This window comes from Spermophilus citellus (assembly GCF_964194105.1).
Source record: "Spermophilus citellus genome assembly, chromosome: 10".
In the NCBI taxonomy this organism is placed as follows: domain Eukaryota; kingdom Metazoa; phylum Chordata; class Mammalia; order Rodentia; family Sciuridae; genus Spermophilus; species Spermophilus citellus.
In genome coordinates this window covers 127,547,989-127,573,703 of record NC_138197.1, presented here as the reverse complement: position 1 = coordinate 127,573,703, position 25,715 = coordinate 127,547,989, and the positions used below count along the sequence as shown (strand labels likewise).

At 51.8% G+C, this 25,715-nt stretch overlaps 1 protein-coding gene across 4 annotated transcripts in view; it reads left to right on the top strand.

Annotated features, from left to right (window-relative positions):
* TMEM184B (transmembrane protein 184B) overlaps positions 1-25,715 on the top strand; it is a 46,229-nt gene that overhangs the window by 9,348 nt on the left and 11,166 nt on the right. For 2 of the 4 annotated variants that reach the window (XM_081309747.1, XM_081309744.1), the window contains exons 2-3: positions 16,300-16,547; positions 17,941-18,106. In XM_081309747.1, coding sequence (XP_081165873.1) covers positions 16,356-16,547; positions 17,941-18,106 — 358 coding nt within the window. In that variant the 5' untranslated portion in view covers positions 16,300-16,355. Of the gene's footprint in view, positions 1-12,592; positions 12,743-14,558; positions 14,865-16,299; positions 16,548-17,940; positions 18,107-25,715 lie in introns of all 4 variants that reach the window. The other 2 variants (XM_081309746.1, XM_081309745.1) reach the window with 2 other exon arrangements.

Genomic DNA, 25,715 nt, shown 5'->3' with positions numbered 1-25,715 from the left:
GCATAAGATTGGATGCCCCCGGGCATGGTGGCTGCCTGTAATCCCAGCAGTTTCTGAGGCTGAGACTGGAGGATCTAGTTCAAAGTTCAAAGCCAGCCCCAGCAACAGAGAAGCATGCTAAGCAACTCAGTGAGACCCAGTCTCTAAATAGAATACAAATTAGAGCTGGGAATATGGCTCAATGGTCAAGAAGTGCCCCTGAGTTCAATCCCCAGTACCCCCCCCCCCAAAAAAAAAATTGGATGCAACTTCTGTGTCCATTCAGAGGGAGCCATAAATTATGGCCCATTTAAATTACAGAAGATGCACAGCTGTAAATAATAAAGTGAGGATGCCACACGCTGAGACAGAACAATCTCTAAGATGAGCTGTGAGAGAAGCAAGCACAGGACACTGGGTCTAAAAGCCAACCTCTGCATAAAAGTGCTTATGTGTATACAGAGCATCTCCAGCTGGGGGTGTTTGTTTACTTGTTTGTTTTGCAGTACTGGGGCTTGAGCCCTGGGATGCTCTGCCACTGAGCTACATCCCCAACCCTTTTTTAACTTAATTTTTTTATTTTCAAGATCTTGTATTTTTCTAGTACCAAGAATTGAACCAGGGGTACTGAGCCACATCCCCAGCCCTTTTTTTTATTTTTTAATTTTGAGACAGGGTCTTGCTAAGTTGCCTAGGGCCTCGCTAAGTTGTTGAGGCTGGTCTTGAACTTGGGATCCATGCAGGTATGCACCATTATGCCTGGCTTAATTTTATTTTATATTTTTGTCTTATCAAGGTACTGAGGCTGGCCTCAGCCTCCCAAGTTGCTGGGTTTACAGGCATGTGCCATCAGGCCTGGCGAGAAGCTGGGGATTATGGTGCCTCTATGGTCATCTGGTGCTGGAGACCTTGTGTATCCTCTTTTCCTCCCCCACAAAAAAACAGGATCTTACTGTGTTTCCCAGGCTGGCTCCAAACTCCTGAACTCAAGCAATCCTCCTGCTTCAGCCTCCTGAGAAGCTGGGACTAGACATGCTGTGTTTCTTTTGGCTGTCAAAATATGAATGTATGACCTTTTTGAGAAATTCAGATAAATTTAAAAACACAAGAACTGTAACCTCACCTCTTGCCCACTGTAGGAAGATCAAGACTGTCCATCTCCTCAAGGACAGCCTGGCTCAGGCCCCTGACTACCATCTAATCAAAAACTTTTATCTAGGCTGGGGGTGTGGCTTTGCCTAGCATTCTCAGGACCTTTAAATCATGCCTAGTTCTTGTGAAAGGGATGAACCACAAGGGCTTGGGGTTTCCTTGGTGTATACCACCCTCAGCCCAGAGAGGAAATTACCTCCCCCACTGCCATAGACTGGCTTTGTCACTTTAAAATCCCTGCTTCGCTGGAAGGACAAGCCCCTGCCTGGGCTCCTTTCTTGGGGCTCCTGTGATTTCCTCTACAGAGGAGGACGAAGAGCAGACCCTGCTTGTGGAGGGGACTTGGGCACTGGTCTGCTACCTCCCAAATGCCTACATTTAATCAATTTTTCTGCCACCTCCCCCAAAACAAGGCCCACCTACTCCCATGACCTTTCCCTGCACAACCTTGTGGTGGTATCCGAGTATATTTTCTTTCTTTTTTTTTTTTTTTAAAGAGAGAGTGAGAGAGGAGAGAGAGTGAGAGAGAGAGAATTTTTAATATTTATTTTTTAGTTCTCAGTGGACACAACATCTTTGTTTGTATTGTGGTGCTGAGGATCGAACCCGGGCCGCACGCATGCCAGGCGAGCGTGCTACCGCTTGAGCCACATCCCTAGCCTCCGAGTACATTTTCTTCCCCACTAGACTGTTGGCTGTGAAAGGGTCAGAATCTTGTCGTATATTCCCTTTTGGACCTAACACATAGAAAGTGCTCAAAGGTATGTATTTTTTAAAAAAAATTTTTTTAGATGTCAATGGACATTTATTTTATTCATTTATTTATATGTGGTACAGAGAATTGAACCCAGGGCCTCACACGTGCTAGGCAAGTGCTCTACCACGGAGCCACAACCCCAGCACCTCCAAGGTATGAATTTTTGAACTTTTTATGGAGGTCTAGCTTATTACAGTGACATGCACACATCTCGGCTGTACAGCTGGATGGACTTTGACATGTGCATATACCCGAGTAACCCTCTGTCCTGGAGAGGCAGGCTGCACTAGACCCTAGCATATGCAGGCTCCCATAGCCCTGGGGACCTGCTGCACATGCCTCCACACAGGTGCTTCTTAAGCCTGCTTTTGAGCCCCTACAATAGCAGCCAAGAGAGCACTCTGGCAGTTGGCTTCTTGCCTCTGACGGTCAGCCAGGTGGCCCGCTGGTCCGGATTGTGTGCGGTCCTTTGTTCTGTTCCCTGCAGCAGAGGTGTTTGTGTTTGAACATCTCCCATTCACACATCCACAGCCTCTTCTGCAGCCTCTTCTGTGGAGTGTCTTGTGCTTGCCCTCCGGCTGCTGCATGTGCACAGCAGTGGGGTGGGGCTGGCTCTCCCACTCACTCCCTGTTTACAGGAATGAAGCTCAGCTTGGGGTCTCTCCTCAGGTGTCTTGGGGTGTAGCTGAGCTTCCTGCTGGCAGGGTCTCAGGGGACAGTCTCAGGGGCAGCTATGGGGTTTTGGACTTAGACACCTTCTCCCATGGGCATAGTAGTATTGGGGTTCAGGACTTTGCACTCATTTGTTCAGTGCCAGAGGGTATTTTAGCTGGCTGGAAAAGTGGTCATGTGTACAGGGGCTCCGAGACAGCATTGGCTGGGTGCTGTGGCACATTCCTGTAATCCCAGCTGCTTGGGAGGCTGAGGCAGGAGGATTACAAGTTTAGTAAACTTAAACTTAGTAAGGTCCTGTCTCAAGATTCAGAAAGGATTGGGGGTGTAGCTTAGAGGTAAAAGAGCTCTTGCCTACCATGCTCAAAACCCTAGCTTTGATCCCCAACAGGGTGCGCACACACACACACATTGGTCCATTGGTTCTAATTTGGGAGAAAACTAAGTGATCAAAATTCAGGCTGGTATGTAGTAAGAAGATGAACTCCAAGGCTGAATTCAGTGGTCCTTTCTGAAAGCCTCTGGAGCTCTGTTGGTCCTAGTCATTCTTTGTTTCCTCCCTTGAGTGCTGGGAACATAAATGGATAATTTTTTCTTGCAGGCTGAGAGACTTGGGGACTATGGCCCCCGACAGGAGAGCGGTGGAGCCCAGAGTGGCCTGGGCTGGTTTGTGTGCTTGGCAGGCAGTGGGAGGGAGATGTGTACCCCTATGGCCACGCATGGGCATGTGATCCCGGCCCACCAGGCAGAGCTGCAAGTGCGGGCTGCTCCTTCCCTCCAAGCCCCTCTGGAGAAGGAGCAGGCTATGGTTGCAGACCTGTGTCCATGTGGGTCTGCCTCCCCTCTAAAGGCAGCCACCCAGCCACTGCTAACAGCCCGAATGGCCCCTGAGGCAGGAGAGAGCTCTGTCATTCCCAGGCAGCCCAAGTGGGGACAGCAGGGTCATTTCAGATTAACAGTGCCCAGTCAGATTCCACCTCGAGTTATGTGGAGATGGAAGTTCCTCTGTGGGTAAGAAATGCAAGAACAAAAACCGACCCAGGGTGCTTAACATTCCAGAGATGTTCCTGAGAACTTGCCAGTTTAGCTCTGTCTGTGGGTGGCAGCTGCCTGAGTGAGTGCTTGGTGGCTACAGCTTAAAAGGGTTGGGATCTGAAGCTGATGAATGAAAATCTGACTTTAGCAGGTTTCAGAAGAGCAAACTTGGGGCTGGGGCTGTAGCTCAGTGGTAGACCGCTTGCCTAGCGCATGTGAGGCACTGGGTTCGATCCTCAGCATCACAAAAAAATAAATAAGATAAAGGTATTGTGTCCACCTACAACTAAAAAAAAAAAAGGCAAACTAGGCTGGGGATGTAGCTTGGTGGTACGGTGTTGAGGCCTGGGTTTGATCCCCAGGACAAAACAAGCAAACAAACTAACAACAGAGCAGGCCACCAGAGACAGGACTGGCCTGGGTCTCGGAGACTGTTGGGAACATAAATCCCACAGCCTGACCTGAGGATGAAATGACAGGGAGGGAGGAGCACTAATGTCAGGTGACATCACATGTGTCAGGCCCTGGCGTGAACTTCCTGTCAACATGTGCATCTCAACAGCTGCTCTGAGGTGATGTGGCTGCACGCTCGTTTTACAGATGAGGATGAAGCACAGAGAGGTTGTGAACTTGCCTAGGCCGCACAGCTGCGAAGTGGTGGAGATGGGAGTCCAGGCCAGGTGGTCTGGCTTCAGGGCCAGGGCTCTTGCAGCCTTGGAAATCTGGGGATTGGTCTGGTAGCGCAGGGAGGGTGGTGTGAGGAATCAGGGCAAACTGCCTCTGGCCTCACATGTAGGCTCGATGCTCCTGGTGTCACAACAGATTATGAGACACTTGGTGACACTCAGAGCACAAATGCTTATCAGTTTTTGGATTTAGAAAACCAAAGTGTCTCACTGGGCTGAATGGAGGTGCAGCAGGGCCGGGCCTCCTCTGGAGGCTCTGTGGGAGGAGCTGGTTCCACGCCTTTCCTGTGTCAGGAGGCTGCTGCATCATTTGACTGTGGCCCCTCCTCTCTACCGAGGCAGCAGCAGAGCATCTTCTGCTCCTCAGCTGTCACACCGCCTTCTTCACACCCGGGGGGTCCAGGGTGGCCCATCTCCAGATCCCCAAGTCAGCACACCTGCAGAGGCCCCTTGGCCATGACGGGGACATGTTCTCAGGTTCAGGGCTAGGACATGCACCTCAGCCCATCATGTGTGGCTTAAAGGGTGGACAATAATGAGGTGTCCCTCAAACACGAAGTGAAAATGACTCAGAATTGAATCAGGCTGAGGTGGTGAAGTGCTCTGGGATGCTCAGATCCAAGGTGGCGGCCAGGGGCCTTTATGTAGCTTCATGGCTTGTCTGGAAATGGATGGTGTTTGGGGAAGAAGGATCAGTCAGAGCCCATCTGTGTTGGAGAAGTATGCAGATGGGCATGTTCTGGGGGACATGGGAGTCTGCATCAGTTTTCTGGGCTTGGTGTAGTTCAGGCTTCCTGTGGCTGGCTGAAGTTTACTCCACACCACCTCCCCTTCCTGCTACCCTGTCCTCTGATGTCCTGGTGGTTGGTTCAACTTTATTGGCTGTCTGGTGAGAGGTAGAGGGGACATTTGTAAGTTGACCGCTCACTCTGACTTGTTGGATAAACTGGGCTTGCCTCAGCCAGTTCCTCATTCCCAGCAGCTCCGGGCCCTGGAGCCTGGACCTTGGGCCAGAGAGGCCTTGTGGCTTGTGGCTCCGTGGGGCCAGCCTCCTGCTGCTCTTCAAGGCTCTTCAGAGAACTCGTACACCCGCCTGGGTGCTCTGCCTGGATCAGACCCACTGCTCATGGCTGTCAGAGGGCTTTGTGAGCTGGAGAGCACCCTTCGCCCCCGCCGTGAGGTTCATCCCACAGCTGGTACTGTGCTCTCCACACCCGCCTACCCAGCATCCACAGGCGACACGTTGTCTCCATGCCTTTGTCCATGCTGTGTCCTCTGTCCCTAAAGCAGCTGTTCAGCAAATACTTTTCAGCATCCACTGTTAGCCAGTCCCTGAGCCAGAGGCATGGTGGGGACCAAGGAGGATCCCATCCTGCTTTCTTGGAGCCTGCCTCTCCAAGAGGAGTTCAGTGACCAAATACAATCTCAGTTGTGGTAAAGGCTGCAAAAGAAAATAGCAGGCCAGGGAAAATGTGGCATGCTAAACATAATGAGGGATGGATGGGTGGTAGTTGGGGACAGAGCCAGTGAGAACCAGGGACCATTCCAGTCCCCAGGGCTTGTGTGCTGATGGAGGGTCACAGTTTTAGAGTTGGAAGGAACTGTAAAGGGCAGACATCACTGTTCCCTTGACCAGCCAAGGCATGTTGGGGACCAGCTGTGTCCAGGACCTGAGACGGACGTACCTAAGACAATCAGGAAGAAGACAGGTGAGGGGAGCACCCTGCAGGTGCCTGGGACAGTGTCCCTCACCCAGGGAGCATCTAGCTGTGTCTGGGGGGGCCTCCATATGCCAGAAGCAAACAGCAGGTTGACCGAGCATCCTGGTTGGTGGGAACATCTCTATCTTAGCAGACTCACCTTCCCACTGTCCCCACCAGGTGGGTTGGGCTGCGCCCTGAAGAAGCCCATTGCAGGTGCCCTTGCCCTTGTTGGCGTGGCCTCTCTGTGGATGGACTCAGCCTCCGTCATCTGTCCTCCCCAGCTTCCCCCACTCCAGCCAAACACCTTCCCTTCGGCCATGGGGAGGATCCCCGTGACAGAGAGCCCATGGAGTATAGGGTGGCTCCAGGCCAGGTGCGCAGTCCCCAGGTGGCTGCATGGTTCTCTTCTCTCCCAGATGCCTGCAGATGCCTGGCCTTGTGCTGGGTGGAACAGGGCAGCTGCCCCTTTCAGTACTGTGGAGTGAGCACAGGCAGCCACAGTGTTGGGGATGAGTTAAGAGGGGACGGTTATGGGCCTGCAAGGACCAGAGGTTAAGGCACATGGGCAAGGGCTGGGCCCAGCCTACTGGCACTCAGGTGACTGGGAAGAGAGGCCATTGCCACGGACTCCCTGCCAAGGAGCCAGGCCCATGTCCCTTGGCCAGCTCCTGACGTGTTTTGAGTGGATTTCCAGTCCAGACTGGGGGGTACTGTCACGTTTGAAAGTCAGCATACGTCAGCCACCCAGGAGGTGGTCTGGCAGCTCCAGAAGACCACCCTGGCCATACCCCTTCTGCCCTGTTCTGGAATCCAGAGCACTCAGTAATCCCAAAGGCTTTTCCTAAGTCTGCAGCAGACTAATTTCGTGGCAAAAATCTGACCTGAATTGATGCAAGTCTAATTATAGTCTTTATAAATATCTTGCCTGGGGTGATCAGCGCATCTTTCCCTGTGTGAGTTCTGTGTATCTGATTTTTGGGGGCTGCCCACACCCCTGTGGGAGTGTCACATTGTGCACAGCACTGTAGTTCTCTCTGAAGTCTAGAACATTCTGAGTTCCTAACCTCATTTGGATTGGGCTCAAAGGCCACGGTGACAGGACAGTGCACACCTGTGCTCTGCTCCCCGAGGAGCAAAGTCAGACTCCAATCACCCTCCCAGGCCCAACTCAGGTGACGGGTGTGAGGTTCCAGTTCTATTCCCTCACTCAGGGCCTGAGACAAAGAGCAGCCTGCGGGCAGCGGGCAGCGGGCAGCTGAGGAGTGGCTGCGTGGGTGGGCAGGTGGGTCACCCGAGGGGGCTGGGCTGGTGCTTGGCTTTGTATCTGTTTGATCCGAGGCCTTGGCTGAGGAGCTGGAGGCACGTGTGGGGCAGTGTCCAGGGAAGAACAGGACAGAGGCAGAGAGGTTGGAACGGGGAGTGGCGTTTGCCCTTGGGAAGCCTTTGGCCTGAGCCCAGTGCTTGTGGCATCAGGCTTTCTTGGGTCACAGGTTCTTCCCAGTAACAACAAAACAAAGCTTTTGGAGCACCCCCCACCTCCCCAGTGTGTGGGTACTGATGTGGGTAGAGGGCTCTGCTGGGTTGCCTCCTTGTGTGCAGGACAGACTGCCCCAGGTAGAGTCAGAGACAGCAGGAGACAGGGCAGTTGAGCTTCTTGAAGGTACCCGCACCTGGCTCCCTGCGCCTGGCTGTTTGGGCAGTGCGCTCCTGCAGGAGGCCGCCTCTGCAGGGCCTGGCTCCGCCTTGGGTTGGTTTCTCCTGGGCCTTCCCTGAGAAGGATCCCGGCCCTGGCCACGGACCGCATTCAGAGGAAGCTTCGTTGGCCCTTTCCAAGTCTGGTTACTATTTCACACCCCTCTCCTGAACACGCAAAGGGCTCGTTGAAGTTTGGCTAGTACATTTCCATCCTCCCTGCTGCCAGTCAGATGTTTTTATAAATGAAATAAAAGGTATTTTTTTTTTAAGATCTTAACACGAGTCCAAAACGCGCTCAAATGCTTTGGAAAATTTGTAACAGACTAGTAAATTCTGTTACATAGTTTTTTAGTTTAGATATGAGAGTTTTGGCATTTGTTTTTAAATCAGTGTCAGACATACTTTTTTTAAAAAACAAAAGTCCTGTAATAGTAGAAACATTCCAAATATACATTTTCTGAATGTTCGCTCTAGCCCAGGTCGCAGAGCAGTGTCTTCTCATTCATTATGACAACACACCCTTCCTATGAAAGGACATCTTAAACATGCTTAAAGATGTTTTGAAACCAGCACTAAGAAGCATATCTTCAACAGCCAATTGTAGAAAAGGCAGCCAAATGTGTTGAAAAATTTTTGTAAAAGGAAAATGTAACTGTTGTTATGTTCATTTTTTTAAAAAAATCTTTTTTAGTTGTCAATGGATGATTATTTTATTTATATGCAGTGCTGAGAATTGAACCCAGTGCCTGACACATGCTAGGCAAGTGCTCTACTACTGAGTCACACACAGCCCCAGCCCATTACGTTCATTTATTTATTTATTTATTTTGTGGTGCTGGGGATTGAACCTAGGGCCTTATGCATGTGAGGCTAGCCCTCTACCAATGGAGGTATAGCCCCAGCCACTATGTTCATTTTTTGATGTTAGTTCTTTGTGGTACTGAGGATTGAACCCAGGACCTTGGGAGCGCTGCTGGAGTGCTCTCCCAGTGAGCCAGTCCCAGCCCCTGTTATATTGGTGGTGTTGCTTTTCCAACCCTGAGCTACATCCCTAGCACCCCCATCTTTTTTCCTTTGGGGGGGTACCAGAGATTGAATTCAGAGGCACTCGACCACTGACCCACATCCCCAGCCCTATTTTGTATTTATGTAGAGACAGGGTCTCACTGAGTTGCTTAGTGCCTCACTTTTGCTGAGGCTGGCTTAGAACTCAAGATCCTCCTGCCTCCCTCTCCTGAGCAGTTAGGATTACAGGTGTGTGCTCAGCCACCCCACCTTTTCTAAAATATTGAGACGAAGTTTCACTAGGTTGCCAAGGCTGGCCTCCGATGTGTGCTCTTCCTGCCTTGGCCTCTGAATCACTGGGATGGCAGCAGGTGCCACTGCGCTAACCTAGGTTGTCAGTTCTTCGCGCTCTTTCACTGCTTTTCCAGGAGATTACCAGTAAATCTCTGATCAGTTCCTCAGTTGCTCTTCCCATCTCAGTACAGATTTTTGTAGAAGAGTCTACAGTTCCACTGTCTGAAGCGTTTTATGGAAAATTTCAGACACAAGCGAGCAGTCGTGGGAGTGACTGTAGCCTCCGAGTTGCCGCTGGGTGTGGTGCCATTGCACCTTCCCCTCTCCCGCTATAGAAAGAAAACTCCAAGCTGGACCGGGTGGTGTGCACCTGTGATCCCAGTCCTCGGAGGTGGCCTGGGTAATGCAGAGAGACTGTGTCTCCAAAAAAAAGAAAGAAACTCCCAGAGGCTGCCAGGTTATTTTTATCTTTAAAAGATGTCAGTATGTATTTCTACCTGATAGAGAATTTTAAAATAATTGGAGCCTCACAGGAAGTTACATACATAGCATAAAGGGCCCACGGGCCTTCTCCCAGATGCCTCCTGTGGTGACATTGTTTCTCTGGCTGTAGTGACATCAAAGCCAGGACATGGACATGAAAACAGCACTAGGAACTGGACTACAGACCACTGGGCGCTCACTGCTTGCTCAGGGGGAGTGTGTTGTGTGTATGGTTTGGTCACTTTTAGATTCATGCAGCCACACCATTGTCAGCAGGCAACTGTTTCCCTACCTGGAGGGAACTCCCACACGGCCCTTGTCACTGCCACTGATGTCTGCCAGCCACTGGCCTGTGTGCCTTCTTTATGGTGTGTCATTTTGAGACCTTTTTTTGTGTGTGCTGGGGATGGAACTCAGGGGTACTCTACCACTGAGCTGTACCCGCAGCCTTTTTATTTTTTATTTTGAGGCAGGGTCTTGCCATCCTCATGCCTCAGCCTCCTGAATCATTGGGAATACAGGCATGCACCACTGTGCCTGGCTTAGAATGTTCTGTAGGGGCTGGGGATGTGGCTCAAGTGGTAGCGCGCTCGCCTGGCATGCGTGCGGCCCGGGTTTGATCCTCGGCACCACATACAAAGATGTTGTGTCCACCGAGAACTAAAAAATAAATATTAAAAAATTCTCTCTCTCTCTTTCTCTCTCTCTCTCTCTCTCTCTCTCTCTCTCTCTCTCTCTCTCTCTCTCTCTTTCTTTCTTTCCACTCTCTCTTTAAAAAAAAAAAAGAATGTTCTGTAGATGGAATCCTACAGTATGTGACCTCCTGAGATTGGCTAGCTTCATTAAACATCCTGCCTGGGGTCCCATACCGATTGCTGTGGGTATCAGTAGCACCTGGTCTTTTATTGCCAGGCAGGTTTCTATGGCCAAGACGCGTCTCGGAGTGTGTTTAATCTTCACCTGTTGAAGGGCAGGTCTTTGGTTGTTTGCAGGTTTTATTAGCAATTACAGGTGTAAGAGTGTGGAGGTTTTCGTGTGGACATCAGTTTTTGTTTCTCTAGGGGAAACAGTAACCATGGAGTTGTGTGGCAGATGTGTGTTTGTTTTATAAGAAACTTCTAAGTTGTTGCCCAGAGTAGCTTGTGCTGGATGCTTCTTGCCACAAAGTGTCAGCTCATGTATTCCGCCCATTTTCTAATCTCCTATAATTGCCCCTCAACTATCATTTTTTTGGTACTGGGGTTTGAACCCAAGGGCACTTAACCACTGAGCCACATCCCCAGCCCTTTTTTGTATTTTATTTATTTAAAGACAGGGTCTTACTCAATTGCTAAGGGCCTCCCTCAATTGCTGAGCCTGGCTTTGAACTCATGATCCTCCTGCCTTAGTCTCCTGAGCAGCTGGGATTACAGGCGTGTGCCACCGTGCCCAGCCCACCTTTGTTTTTAAGCCACTAAATTGTTTAGAGCCCAGGCCACTTGTCCCATGGACTGTCCCACTGTCCAGGATGGCCATTGCTTTTCATGGTGTCATGAATGCTGTTCCTCTGTCTCTTTTTCCTGGATATTGGTGGTTAGTTCTGGAGGCTTGGCTAGATTCCACCTCACACAGGCCACAAGTCCTGCCAAGGGTGGGGCCTCATGCTCACAGTATATCCCTCCGGGAGCCTTGGGATAGGGGGCTGCCTCATGTTAGTGGTACTGATGTTGCCCTGTGCCCATGGCTTGATCTGTGCATTGCCAGGTTTTCCATCAACACTTCACTGCACCTCCTTTTTTTTTTTTTTTTTTTTGGTATCAGGGATTGAACTCAAGGGCACTGGACCACTGACCCACATCCCCAGCCCTATTTTGTATTTTATTTAGAGACAGGGTATCACTGAGTTGCTTAGTGCCTCACTTTTGCTGAGGCTGGATTTGAACTCACAGTCCTGCCTCAGCCTCCCAAGCTGCCGGGATTACAGGTCTACGCCATTGCGCCCAGGGGGTGCTTAACCACTGAGCCACATCCCCAGCTCTTTTTATATTTTATTTTGAGACAGGGACTTGCCAAATTGCTCTGGACCTCACTAAGTTGCTGAGGCTGGCTTTGAACTTGTGATCTTCATGCCTCAGCTTCCCCAGCTGCTGGGATTACAGGTGTGCACCACTGCGTCTGGCTCACCTCTAGTTTTATCATCAAGTTATATCATTATTTGTATTAGGAATTACAAAATGGTCACTTTTTTTCTGTTGGTCTGTCTGCATTTATTAATAGGACTTCTGTAACCTGGAACTTTCCCTTGTCAATTGTGACTTATCCTGGAATATTATAGATGGGGGAAACTAAGGCTTTGAAGGAAGTCACTTGAGCAAACTCGCGGACGGCAAGGTCTGGTAGGAATTCTGTCCATGACTTCAGGGAGTTCACTTGGTTATGCTGCTAAAGACCCGGCCCCATAGTTCCCATCACTGGGCCAGGCCAGCAGGCCAGGGTTCTCATTTCTCATCAGTGCAGAGGGGTAGGATCTCCAGGTACCCCTGTCCTTTAGTGTGAGCAGAGTGGCTGTGAGCCCCCACGGCTGAGGCTAGGTCTGCTGTGCTCAGCAGGAATCCAGCAGCCTCACAACATGTATTCAGCATCTTGCATCAGGGCCTCTGCCTGTTCTAGGCAGAAGTTATGGTGTGATCAATTGAGAAAATAATGGGAGTTGGTGTGGTGTCTATGGTCCATACCTGTGATCTGACAACTCCCAGGCACTCAGAAGGCTGAGGCAGGAGGATCACAAGTTTGAGCCAGCCTCAGCAACTTAGTAAAACCCTCTCTCAAAGTAGAATTAAAAAGGGCTGGAGATGTAACCCGATGATAGAGTACCCCTGGGTTCAATCTGGGTACTGGAAGAAAAAATAGAAAGAGGCCCTTCTAGATCTCTTGTATCCCCCCATCTTGGGGTCCATAGACTGCACCGAGAAAGGGGAGCCATGGAGGGTCCCCTTCACCAGGGGAGCAAAGGAGCCGGCTGCACCGGGCACAGTTATCTTTGCTTTCCAAGGCCTGGGGCTGGGTGTGGGGAGATAAGAGCCCCTTTCCAGGGAGGTTCCTCCCCAAGTATGAAAGGATTGGGCCCCAGTGTCTATTCCTGTCCCGTCCAGCACACGCTGGGCAGTCTGCAGGGCCTAGCACAGAGCAGACTCTGTGTGCTGCTCTGGGTCCAGGGAGCAAAGCCACCCTCGCCTTGAAGAGGTGCCAGCACTGGCCACTCACGGACACTGGGCCTTGCAACTGTGAGCAAGGATCTTGCTGTAAGTATTTTGGGGTTACTATAAAAGCCCTAGGATCATTTGGTGCTACTGGGAAGCACTGCAAAACTAAATTCTGCATCTCTTCCCTTATCTCCAAAATGTAGATAATGCTACTTACTCAGAAGGCCGGGAAAAGACACCTGAGATGACATTTGGGAAAATGTGAAGGGTTAGGGGTATCTTGGCTTCCCTGCCCCTCCATTTTCCATGTTTATTCATTTAATTTGCAACGATAGACAAATGTGGTGATTTACAACCCAAATCTTTTTGAGGAAACATTTCTGGCACTGGTTTTCAACCTAGCAGCCATGCTTACAGAGCTATTATTAGATTGTCACTGTCTTTTTTTTTTAAGAACTTGCCACCAGTCTTTATATAGACACCTCCATTTTTGAGTTTCTTAATATAGATGCCTTCTCCAGTTTTGAGTTTTTAATCAGTTCTTAGACGGTGTGTTAGGGACATTTCTATGTAAGAAAATAGGAATGCGAGGGCTCTGTGTGGGTGCCCGTTCAGAGCAGGAGCCAGTGGCTTATGGAGGCAGAGGATGCTGGAGACCCTGGCGAGAAGCCAGGCCCAGGCAGGAGGTGAGTGAGCAGCAGGCCAGGGAGCCTCTGGATCGCAGGGTCAGGCCCGGTGCTGGCACACTGGGAGAGCCAGGGAACCCTCCTGGTGTCACTGTGTTCTGGTTGGATATCAGCTTGTGGACTTGGAAGGGACCCTGGAAGGATGACTTGGGGTTCAGGTCAAAATGCTGATTGAGTCCTGGGCTTGGGGATGCCCTGGTCCTGCAGCAGATCCTCTGGGGCCCTGTGAACCTGCACCAGGGCAGGTGGGAGCTGGGATCCTTGCTCTGTCCAGGCTCCTTCCACAGCAGCCTCTCTGCTTTGTTCCTGGATTTCCTCAGCTGTCCTTGGGTTCATGGTTGGTAGTTAGGCTTCCAGGTCACTGGAAGCACTGACCAGCCTGTCTCCAGGGGGTAACACTACAAAAGGCCATACGCTATCCTGTTTTCCCCATTTCTAGAGTCTGGGGAGTGCAGGATCAAGCCTTGGCAGATTCTGTGTCTGGTGAGGACCCCCATCTGCTTTCCTCACCGTGTCCTCATGGGCAGAGGGCAGTGTCTCTCTTGGACTTTTTAATTTTATTTCTTTTTTGTGTGGGGGTAGGTACTGGGGATTGAACCCAGAGGCGCTTTCCACTGCGCCATATCCCCAGCCCTTTTGTTATTTTTAATTTATTTGTTGATGAACCATTTAATTTAGTTGTTGATGAACCTTTATTTTATTTATTTCTTTTTAAAAAAGATTGATGTGATTTTTTTATACCTTTATTTTATTTATTTATTTTTATGTGGTGCTGAGGATCGAACCCAGCACCTCGCACATGCTAGACGAGTGCTCTTCCACTGAGCCCAGCCCCAGCCCTTATTCATTTCTCTATATGTGGTGCTGAGAACCAAATCCATTGCCTCACACACGCTGGGCAAGTTCTCTACCACTGAGCCACAACCCCACCCCTTATTTTTCATTTTGAGACAGGGTCTCACTGAGTTGCTTAGTGCCTCTTTTTTGCTGAGGCTGGCTTTGAACTCATGATCCTCCTGCCTCAGCCTCCCAAGCTGCTAGTATTATAGCCGTGCGCCACTGTGCCAAGCTCTTTGGGTTACTCTTTGTGTGTGTGTGTGGGTGTGTGTGTGGTGCTGGGGATTGAACCCAGGGCCTTATGCATGCCAGGCAAGCACTGTATCAACTGAGCTATATCCCCAGCCCTCTTTGGGTTATTTTTTAATGTGAAATTGTTTATTTATTACCAGGGACACTGAAGTCACACTAGACGCTCTGCCTGGGACCTGTTTTCTTTCTAGAAAGACATTTCTTCTACTGAGAAGCCTCCTTGTGTCCCATACCTTCAGCTTCCCTTTCCCATCCAGGATTTTCTTGGTGCCACTCTCCATAATCCTTTGTTATTCTTTGCTTTCTCTGTGAGGCATCTCAAATTCCTTTTGAAATAAGAAATTAAAATCAGTAAATAATAAAAGTGAATAGCAGCAGGATGTGGTGGTGCACACCTGTCATCCCAGTGACTTGGGAGGCTGAAGCAGGAGGATCATGAGTTCAAGGTGAGCTAGAGTAACTTAGTGAGACCCTGTCTCAAAATAAAAAATAAAAAGGGCTGGGGATGTGGCTCAGTGCTAAAAGACCCCTGGGTTCCATTTCCAGTACCAAAATAAATTTAAATAAATAACTCTAGGTACATGTAAGAGTACACATGTGGTGTGACGCTACATCATGTGCAACCATAGAAATGTAAAGTTGTGCTGAAATTGTGTACAGTGAATCAAAATGCAGTCTGCTGTCACATCTACCTAATTAAAATAAATAAATAAATAAATTTTAAAAAATAATAAAAATTCAGCATAAATAGCCTGGGTGCTACATTCAGTGCTCAGTACTGGGGGCTCAGGGGGTCTTGCCTCATAGTAGGCAGGAGGGTAAATGGGTGATTAAAAGATGGAACCACTTGTGGCAGAGAACAGTAAGGGCACGTAAGATGGATAGAAGGGTCTAGTGGGAGAAAGTGCACAGGGCAGGCTTCTAGGAAGGGAGCTTCAGAAGCAGAGTTACAAGGTGAGCAGTTTGGAGGTTGGGTGGGGCTCAGGGCCGGGCATTTGCCTGCAGTGTGTGAGGCACTGGGTTCCATCCCCAGCACTGGGAAAAAAAAAAAAAAAAGCAGTTTGAAGGTGCAGAAATTGGGAGAAGGCATAAAGTTACCACAATGGCACAGCTTGGGGGGTGAGGAAGGGTGTCAGTTATTAAGAAAATTGAGGAGAAATGTAAAGAAAAATGCAGGCCCTTTAAGGAGGTGACCTGATCAATAAAGTGATTTTACTGTGTCCAGCAGGTGCTTACAGAATACTCTGTTGCCCACCTCTATTCCAAGTGCTGCAGAACAGAGCCTGTGCCCTCAGGGAGCTTGCATTCTATTTGGGGACAGTGGTGACAGCTAATAGGTAATATGAGTAAATATAGTTGGTTAGACAGAGTCAGATATTTTGAGTGTCCTGGAAAAAAATAAAGCACAGGGGTCATGTGTGCCATTGGTGGAGGGCCATGTTGGAGCCAGTGGTCAAGGTAGAGGCCTGAAGGAAGAGTGGCGTGAGCCACGTGGCCGGGCAGAGGAAGGGGCCATTGCACAGGCCCGGCGACAGGAGCAGGGGTGGCGTGTTCAAGGGGTCCGTGTAGCTGGGCGTCTGTCGGGGTGGGAATTGTAGTAGCTGAGATCAGAGGGGTATGGCAGGCCCTCAGGGTATTCTGTGGCCAGTGAGGACATCCGCTTAGTCCAGGAGCTGGGAGCTGTGGGAGAGTTTTGGCAGAGGAAGGGCCTGGTCTGGCTAAGGTCTCAAGGCTCACAAGACTGCCGTGTGGCCTGGACTGTAGGCAAGGGCAGAGCTGGGGCTGTAGTGACGATTGGGGTCAGGGTGGCTCACGGAGGTGGCACAGGGCCTGGAGGACTCTTTCCGATGCCGCCACTCACCTGGGATCTCTTCTCTCCAGGCTAGCTGTCCCCATTCCCAGGGTTTCTCTTAGAGAGCCTCCTGCTGGTGGGCACCATGACAGTAAGGGGGGCTGCGCTGGCCCCAGGTCCAGCGTTGCCTACAACTGCAGCAGCTTCACCCAGCGTCTCTGTGACTCCCGAGGGGAGCCCCACAGCCATGGAACAGCCTGTGTTCCTGATGACCACCGCTGCTCAGGCCATCTCTGGCTTCTTCGTGTGGACGGCCCTGCTCATCACCTGCCACCAGGTACACAGCCTGTCTGGGCCCCTCAAGAAGGATTCTGAGGAGTTTTTAGTCTTAACAAGATATGGCTGGGATAGGCACGCCAGGCTAGAGGAGCCTGGTAACCCTAAATTCTCGGCACCTCCCCTGGTAGAGCTAGTTTCCTGCTCATGTCCGGCTCAGCCGAGCGCCCGTCAGGTTGGCTTTTGCGGCTCGAGCATCAGCGGGCTTCAAGGCTTCGTTCTTCTGACCACCAGGGAGATGGGGTGTGGGAGGCACCTGGGTACTTGACCACCTCAACCCAGAAATGACACAGAGGGGTCATGGCCATCACTGTCACTTCTGCTCACCTGTCACTGGCTGGACTGGTCTTGTGTCCAGCCTAGGCTACAGGGAGTTGCAATGCAGGGACCCCTTGCAGAGGAGAAGCTTCAGAGCCCAAGAGCAGGGGGAGAGAGCTGGTTGGTCACATGCAAGTTGGTGGGAGGACAGGGAAAGAAGTTAAGTCTCCTATTTCTTGTGCCCTTGGCCCCAGAGGGGCTGGTGTGGGCCGGCTGGGCCTGGGCAACTGGGAGGAGGTTGGCAGCTGCTCAGTGAGAGGGCATCTCCTCTGTCAGCTCCTCTGTAACTGTCCCTTTCAAACCCTGTGCATCTAAGGCAATTTTCTTTTCCTCCTTAGCCAGGGCTCAGTTGGGCCAAGAGTGATGTCACAAGAGCTGGGACAAGGTCTCAGGGGCTATAGGGGCTGCAGGCTGGGCTGGGTGATTCTCAGCCTCTGCGGCAGCTTTGACCTCCCGTTTTCATTCAGCTAACTGCTGGCGGCAAAGTGCCTCAGTTTGGGGGCGGGGCACTGTGAGCCTGTGCTGTGGCCGTTCAGCCAGGAAGCATGCCCACGTCCCCTACAGGGGCTGCCTCTGCCCCGCCCTCTCCGCCATCAGTTAAGGGACAGAGCAGGGTGGCCACAGCCAGATGGCTCTGCTGCTGCGGGGAGACCCCAGAGGCCAGGCTCTGGGGAAGGTGGAGGGGTAGGGAGCACCCCTCAGAGAGCACCCCAGGGAGCTTGCAGGGCTGGGGGTTCTGGCCTTGTCCTTAATGCTGCTGTGCTCCTGGGTGTGGTCTCACAGTCCCCTCTATCTGGAAGCCTGGCCTGCATGTTTCCTGACAGCTTCATGCAGCCCCTGTGGCGTGATTCGTACAATGGATATTTTGTCACCCGTATTTACAGAGCTTCTGAGGCTCTGAGTCAGTGACTGAGTCAGGCCATAAGAGGAGTAAGGGCAGAGCCGGAAGTGAGACGTGTTCCTGTCCCCCTGTCAGGTGCCTTCTCCCAAGGAGCAGGAGCAAGAGGGCAGGCGGGGGGGGGGGGGAGGACATGGTGACAGAGGGATCTCCGCCAACCCTGTGCTTCTGCCTGCAGATCTACATGCACCTGCGCTGCTACAGCCGCCCCAACGAGCAGCGCTACATTGTGCGCATCCTCTTCATCGTCCCCATCTATGCCTTCGACTCCTGGCTCAGCCTCCTGTTCTTCACCAACGACCAGTACTACGTGTACTTCGGCACCATTCGTGACTGCTACGAGGGTGAGGGCAACAGGAGGGCAGGGACAGGAGGGAGGGCTTCAGACAGGCTGGGAGCTGGTGGGCCTGCTGGGGCCCTCTCTGAGGGGCACTGGCCCTCGTGAGGACTGGCTTGACTCACCCCTCACTTCCTTACCCACTTTGGGGTCAGCACGTGGTCAACGCATAGGTGGCAGCACACTGTGCACTTTGCTGCGGGGCTCCCAGAACCTGGGTGGCTGCCTGGAGCTGGGGCCTCGCCTGCGTCTCTCTTCTCAGGTCTGACATCTCCAGGTGGGGCAGGCAGCACTGGGGGGTCCTCTGTGCATAGAGGCCTCAGACAACCCCAGGTACAGGTGGCTGGGGTTCACCCAGTTATCTACGGCAAGTTGGTGGCACAGCTGGCCCTCCATCCCCATATGTCTTACTTTGGAGGACTTTGTCCCATGAGAGGCTCTAATGCACTTCCTGTTGTGAGCCTTGGTTCTATGCCTCCTGCATTGACCTCAGCTGTGGGCCAAGCTCTGGGTTGTGAGGAAGAAAGCCAGCCCTCACCCTCCTGGCCCTCTGGAGTCGGTGGCCCCTAAGTAGTCACAACAAAGAGACGAGCAGGTTGCTATCCCTGGAAGAGAGGAGTTGTCCGACCAGACCAGGAGGTCATAGGGGGTGGGCGTGTGCAAGGGGTTGATCGTGACCAGAGAGAGGTGAGTGGCTAGAGAGAGATTGTGCTGGGAGTAGGGACAGAGGTGGGGCCTACCCTGCAGGCTACAGAGAAGTTTAAAACCATGACACTTGGAGATTTCAGGTTAGAACACTCTCACATGGGTGGTGAGGAGGGAAAGTCCAGAGGCCCCAAGACAGGTCATGGTCCCATGGGCCCAGACCTGGCCGTGAGCAGGCCAGCAGGGAGGGAAAGAGTGCTCTAAGTTCAAGATACCTGCTCTGGCGCCCACTGCCTACCCTCCTGGGCTGTGCAGAGGGCTCCCTGTCTCCGCCCGCTGGCTTGGGGTGAGCAGGCAGGGGTGGTTCCCGTGTATGCAGGCTGAGCGGGTCCAGCCGTGCCTGGCAGCTGCTTGCTTTGCTGACCCTGGAAGGCTTGCTGTGACTGGGCTCTTGAATGTTGGGGTGTAGCACGCTCAACCCCAAGCAGCTGGAGTCTCTCCTCCTGTCCCACGTGGAGCCTTGTGAATCCCAGGGCTCACAGGACATGGAAATGCCTTTGAATTTGGCAAGGAAATGGAGGCACCCTCCCTGCTGCGTCCCCCTCCACCTCCATGCCTGCCCTCGTCCCCTCCTTTGCAGACACATTGGCCTCTTTTCTAGTAAGAATGCATCAGGGGTTTTCTGTCCCTGTGCCATTTCCCCGGCACCTGGGAACCCCCCCCCCCCCCCCCCCCCCCGTGGCCTGCCCCCTCTCGCCTTACTCGATCCCCAGTGGTTCAGCTGGAGAGGCTCCCGTGCTGCACGCTGCCAGCACCCTGACTGCCCTCCTCGGCCACACAGGTTGCAGTCCTTATTCATTTTCTGCCTCAGGAGACCCAGCCCCAGGAAAGCAGGCTCAGTCAGGTGTGTGGCCCAGGCCAGGTGGAGCCACGCACATGGGAAGTGTTATAAAATAATTATTTTGTATTGGTGCTGAGATGGAACCGAGGGCCTCCCCCACGCTAAGCATGCGCTCTGCCACTGAGCGACACCCCCAGCCCACCCCGTAACTTTTGAACAAAGAAGGGACTTTATTAACTGGTGGGGCCTCACTGATTCGCAGTGCTCCTGCCCCATGCTTCCAGGAGAGAATGTGAAGGCATGCGGGGGCCCGTCCGCAGCTGGACTAGGGCTCTAGCTGTGGCACCTGTTGTTCTTGGAGTCCCCAGGGGAACCTCTGGGACTGGGGCAGGGCCGAGAGTCCTTTTCCCTTTAGGTGCCAGGTTCACATGGGTGCCCTGGACAGCCTTCGCCCACCCGGTTCCCTCAGAAGCAAAAGGCTGTTCCTTCCAAGGGGGACTAGTGAGACTAGACCCCCTTCTTGGCTGGCCCTGAAGATGGGGTGTTTAGCAGAAGACAGGGGCACAGTCAGAGAACCTCTGCTTGGCCCTTGCTCTGTGCCCCAGAGGCGGTGGCAGATGGTCTGTGGACACCCCACTCCAGCAGCCTCTTTGTCCCTGTCCCCCATGCCCCAGCCCTGCTGCCTGCCCTGGCCCGCCTCCTAGCCCAAGAAGCCCTGGAAGCCTGTCCCCTGTTCAGCCATCTCCTAGCAACACTACTGTTCCTGCCTGGGCTCTCCCAGGGAGTATTCCCACAGCAGGCAGCTGCCCTGGACTTGACCAGCTCTTGGAGTCTGAACCAGTGGGCCTGGCCTGGCCTACCTGTCCCTCCCGCACCTCCACACAGGTCTCTCCCCACCCCGTCCCTCTGTCTGTGTAGCTACCCCTTGAAACTTAGGCCTCCCACTTGTTTACCTTCCCCCTTCCACACCCTCTCCTCGGTACCCCAAGGCCTGCAAGGGGCCTGAGCCAGAGAACCCTTACCCCAGCCAGCCCATGCGAGGTCTGGGCATCACAGACAGTAGCCTCGAAACAAAACAAAAAGCTGATTAAAATCATGCCAAGCAAGGTGCTGAGCAACTCAGTGAGACCCTGTCTCTAAATAAAATTCAAAATGGGGCTGGGGATGTGGCTCAGTGGTCGAGTGCCCCTGAGTTCAATCCCTGATACCAACAAAACAAAACAAAAAAAAACCCCAAACAGGGCTGGGGATGTGGCTCAAGCGGTAGCGCCCTCGCCTGGCATGCGTGCGGCCCGGGTTCGATCCTCAGCACCACATACCAACAAAGATGTTGTGTCTGCCGAGAACTAAAAAATAAATATTAAAAAAACAACAACAACAACAAAAAAAAAACACATGTTAAGAAGTTATTTTTGTTAAAGTAATACATGCATGTGGTTGAAACTCAAAACTGCCTCATCAGCTCCACACTTCAGGTTTACAGCCTTTTCAACTGTTTTGTTCTAGAATGACCTAACAGTGTCTTGTTTCTTGGTTTCCAGCTGGCTGTGGTGTTGGTAGTGCCCTGCTCTGTGGACGGTCTTGCTGCAGGCGACCCCGCACCCCCACACACGTGTGCACATGCACTTTGCTTACCCTCACCTTTCAAAATGACTCTTGTGATTTTTTTTTTCTTCTTTTTGTGGTGTGGGGGTTTGAACCCAGGGCCTTGTGCATGCCAGGCAAGCACTCTACCAGCTGAGCTACAGCCCAGCCCTCTTGTGATTTTTTTTTTTAACTTCTGCATTGCATCATTATGTATCTCAATTTGTTTGGGGGGTTTTCCTTTGGGGACTATTTGTCCTGCTTCTTAGTTTTCTCAGTGTTCTGTGTCTGCTATCCACTTATTCCCAAGTGCACCCACTGAATTTTTAAAGATCAGCCCTGGCCCTGTACATTGTTGGGCTTGTTAGGCATGGGAACCTGTGAGCTCTGGCCTTTCCTAGCTGCATTGCTCCCTCTGCTGTGGGTGGACTGCTCACCCTCCGGCCTCCACTGCTTAGTGCTGCCCTGGTGCCACCACTCCCCATCTTCCTGGGACATGTGTTTGCTTCTGTGCTGTGTTACCTGTTCCCTGGATGCATTTCTCCCTTATTGGTTTGTTCTCTGATTTGAACGCATCCTCTGCGAGCTTCCTGAGGAAGAGGACACTTGGGAGTTCTCTTTTTTGAAATCTGAAAGTATCTTTATTATATTTTTGTGTGTTCCATGTGCAAGGAATACAATGCCAGATTGGAGCTGGGCGTGATGATGCACTCCTTGTGATCCCAGCTACTCAGTAGGCTGAGACAGGAGGATCTCAAGTTCAAGGCCAATCTTGGAAATTTAGGGAGACCCTGCCTCAAAAATAAAAAGATAGATAGATAGTGCTGGGGTTGTAGCTCAGTGGTAGAGGGCCCCTGGGTTCAATCCCCAGTATGGAAAAGAAAAAAAAAGAGTTGGAAATCATTGTGTCTTTGAATTTTGAAGGCGTATTTTAGCTTCTGTTTATGGTTTTGTTTTGGTCTAGGGGATTGAACCCAAGGGCACTTTACCACTGAGCTACATCCCAGCCCTTTTTATTTTGAGACAGGCTCTTGCTGAGTTGCTTAGGACCTGTCTAAATTGCTGAGGCTGGCTTTGAACTTATGATCCTCCTGCCTCAGCCTCTGGAGAGGCTGGGATTACAGGCGTGCACCACCACGTCCACTTTCTTCTCTATTCTTTTTTAGAGGCCCCTGTTCCTGGCATGAGACAGAGTGTTCCTCTGCTCTCTCTGTGGATGTCAGTTGCAGTTTCCTGCTGCTCCTGCATCACCTCTGTCTCCTGAGTTCTTTCATCTGGTTAGAAGCTCTCCTCAGATACCTCGTGTCTTGGCTATTTTTTGAGTTGAGAATGAATCATCTAATTGCTGGGCCTCCCGATGGGGTGGCAGACAACATGCCTTTCTTATGCAGCAGTGGGGCAGTTGGCACGTGCAGGCTTTTGATTCTGGGCTTGTTTCCCCAGAAAAGGCTACTCTCACTGCTTGGAAGGAAACAGGAGAGACGAAGTTATGGGTGCAGAGAAGGACCTTTGGGGCTCCTCAGCCTTCTTGTCCAGCCTTAGTTGTCCTCTTCTGCACGTCTCCCCATTACTGACCTCAGCTGGGCCAAGTTCTGTCTCAGTCCCTCTAGAAAGTGGCATTCAGTAGCTCCGTGGGGACCTGGAGCGCTTTCCAGGTTCCCTCTCCACAGCCCCAGAGCTGCTCGCATGCCCAGGGCTGTTTTATGAAGTTCCTGGCTCCTCCCCTGCCCAGGTCAATGACCTCAACACATCATCCAGAGCTTCTGTTGATGTCTGTCACTAGTGGCCACCATTGCCGTCTCCTTCTCCTTACAGGTCTGCCTCGCCCCTTGTTCTCATTTCCCTGTGCTTTGCGGAAGAAGGTGGGGATGTTGTCTGTGAACCTCGAGTTGGTAGCATAGGTAGCCTGCCCTAGTTCCTAGAGAAGGAACTCTTGGTAGAGAAAGACATTTTTATTTATTTTATTTTTTTACTACTTTTCCAAATTTTCTTATTAGTGCCTTATAATTATACAGAGTAGAATTCATTTTGCCATATTTGAACAGGGCACGGGACATAATCCGATCAATAGGCAAAGAGATTTTACATGTGTGAGAGGAACAGATAGAGCATGGTGCTCCATTCACCCTGTTTCAGACTTGAGACAAACGGAGCTTCTGGTGTCTGGCCCAAGCGAGCCATCTCCCAGGTAGAGAGAGTGCAGCCGCTGAACAGCTGGGGGCCCCAAGTGCAGGCCCCCAAAGCCAAGGGTTGGTTTGCTTCCAGCTGGCCATGGCTGATGGCTGATGACGAAGCCGAGAAGGACAAGAACGCAGTGGATCTGGGTAGAGGAAGCCATTCAGAGGAATCTGTGGAAGAGAGAGGCCAGACATAGCACTGGGGGTGGTGAGAAGCACTGTTGGAGTGGTGCAGAGTCAGGGCATGTGCATAAGGGCAGGTCTCTTGCCTGCTGTGGGTGGCACACTATACCTACCTACCATTGCCTGTATCAGTCACCTGCCACTGAACGGGGTAAAGAAGGGCTCGAGGCCCCATGTACTCAGCAGAAGTGTCTGTCCACAGTGTTGAAAATGCAGTCTTTCAGGCTCGTCTTCCAGGGTCTGGAACCTGGCGGGCCCCATGGCTGTCCAGATCCCCAGTGTTCTGTGCAGCAGAGACAGCTGGGCCTGAGGCCAGCTGTGAGTGCTGAAGGGGTGCAGAGGAGGTTAGCCTGCAGTGGCCCAGCGTGCCCAGGGCCATCAGGTGGGCACACAGTGCATGGCACCCAGTGTTGCTCCCAAGTATTTACTGAGTGATTGGCCGGATGTGCCTGCAGCTGCTGGCAGAAAAGCCTGAAGGGTGCTTCCTAGCAGTTCTGATTCTCCCTGTTGAGCTGTTGGTTAGCAGGGTCTCCAGCTGGGAGCACAGTTTTCTCTTGGGCTACAACTTCCTGTCCAGGCTACTCCAGGCTTGAGAAGCTGCTGTGAAAACAGGAAGTCTTGGATTTTGGAGTTGGAAGGGACCCTGTTTACTGTCTGTACCGAGGGACCCCCGCCTCTGATGCATGCTCCTATTGGCAAAAGCTCTCAAAATAAAAACTAAAACAGTCTGGGGTTGCAGCTCAGTGGTAAAGCACCCCTGGTTCAAACCCTGTAAAAAAAAAAAAGAAAAAAATGTCCCCATTAAGCTGAAGTCCACCTGGGATCTGCCCTGGGGCCATGTAAGGCCTGTTTGGCCTGGTGGCTGAGTGCTTGTCATTTACATGAAGAGAAAGACCCTTCGTCTTCTCTCCAGTCCTCAAGACCCCAGTCCAGCCCTTGTTTCATCTCTGTCCTGGTCCTTCTCTTCTGATCGCATTTGTCTCTAGCTCAGGATTTGCTGGCTAGAATGGAGCAGAAATTTGCAGTTGATGGCCCAGAAAAGGAGAGAGGAAAAACAGGACTGACCTGCGGGTCTCTTGTCACTGACATGTTTCAGGGCCTTGCACGGAGCCTGTGCAGGGCTCTGGTGGGTAATTAGGGAAGCACGGGGCCATTTTGTAACTTGGGAACCTCTCCAGGGGCCAGAATTGGAACCGTGGTCTGCAGGGGGATGGGCGACAAGCCTGCTGCTGAGTACTTGGTTCCTGGTTGAGTCTCTCTCGTGTCCAGGCCACTGGATTGCTTGCTGTTTCTGGAATGTTCGTGGAGGGTCCATTTTAGGCACTGTTGCTGGAATGTTGGGGATGGCGTTCTGTGCAGTTCCGTTATTTCCTACGAAGGGGCTAGGTTTGTCCAGATGGCAGCAGGCCTTGGTTTGGGTTGGTTGAGTCATATCCAAGGAAATTGTATGGTCTCCTTTCTCCAAGAATCAGTGAGTCTGTTATTGAGTCACTAATGATTCTTTAAAGGAAATTGTCAGCAAATTGGTATTTTACAGACCAGCTGGCCCTGGAGCACCTTTAAAAGGTCAAGAAGCTTGAACTAAGAGATGTATGAAATTCGGTGACTCTGACCGGCTGTGTGCAGGGCTGGCTAGGATCAGGTGGCCCCACCCTGGCCTCAGGAGGGTGCTCGTGCCCCTCACGACACAGGAAGGGACCTGAGCTCATGCCAAGCTCCTCTCAGGAGCAGATTGCAGGGACGGCCTTGCCTGGGAGGGGCCAGATGACCCCAGGTCCCTGTGGCTTGTCTTGAGGGTCCCCCTTGGGGGAGGTGGGCTTTCTAGCCTGCCAGAGGACGCGCTCCACAGCTGGGCCCTGGGGACCACTCAGCGTGGAACTTGCAGGTGGAAACTGAGTTCCATCCGAGCTGCAAGCCCTCTGCTCTGTGTGGGAAGAGGGACAGTCACACTAAGGTTAGTGCTGTGGGCTGTGTCTATGCAGAGTGCTGCTTGGAGTCTGGAGCCCTGGATAAAGGGCCCCAAATACACTCCTTTCTGACTTGCTGAAGGACTTCTGCCTAAAAACATATCGCCAGGGTTTTCCGTGCCTTAGTCAAGGCAGGTGAGTGTTTCTTCCACGCCTGGTGTGTGCTAAGAATTGAGCCTGCATCCTGAGCAAGGACGCCCCCTTTCGGGAGTCATGACC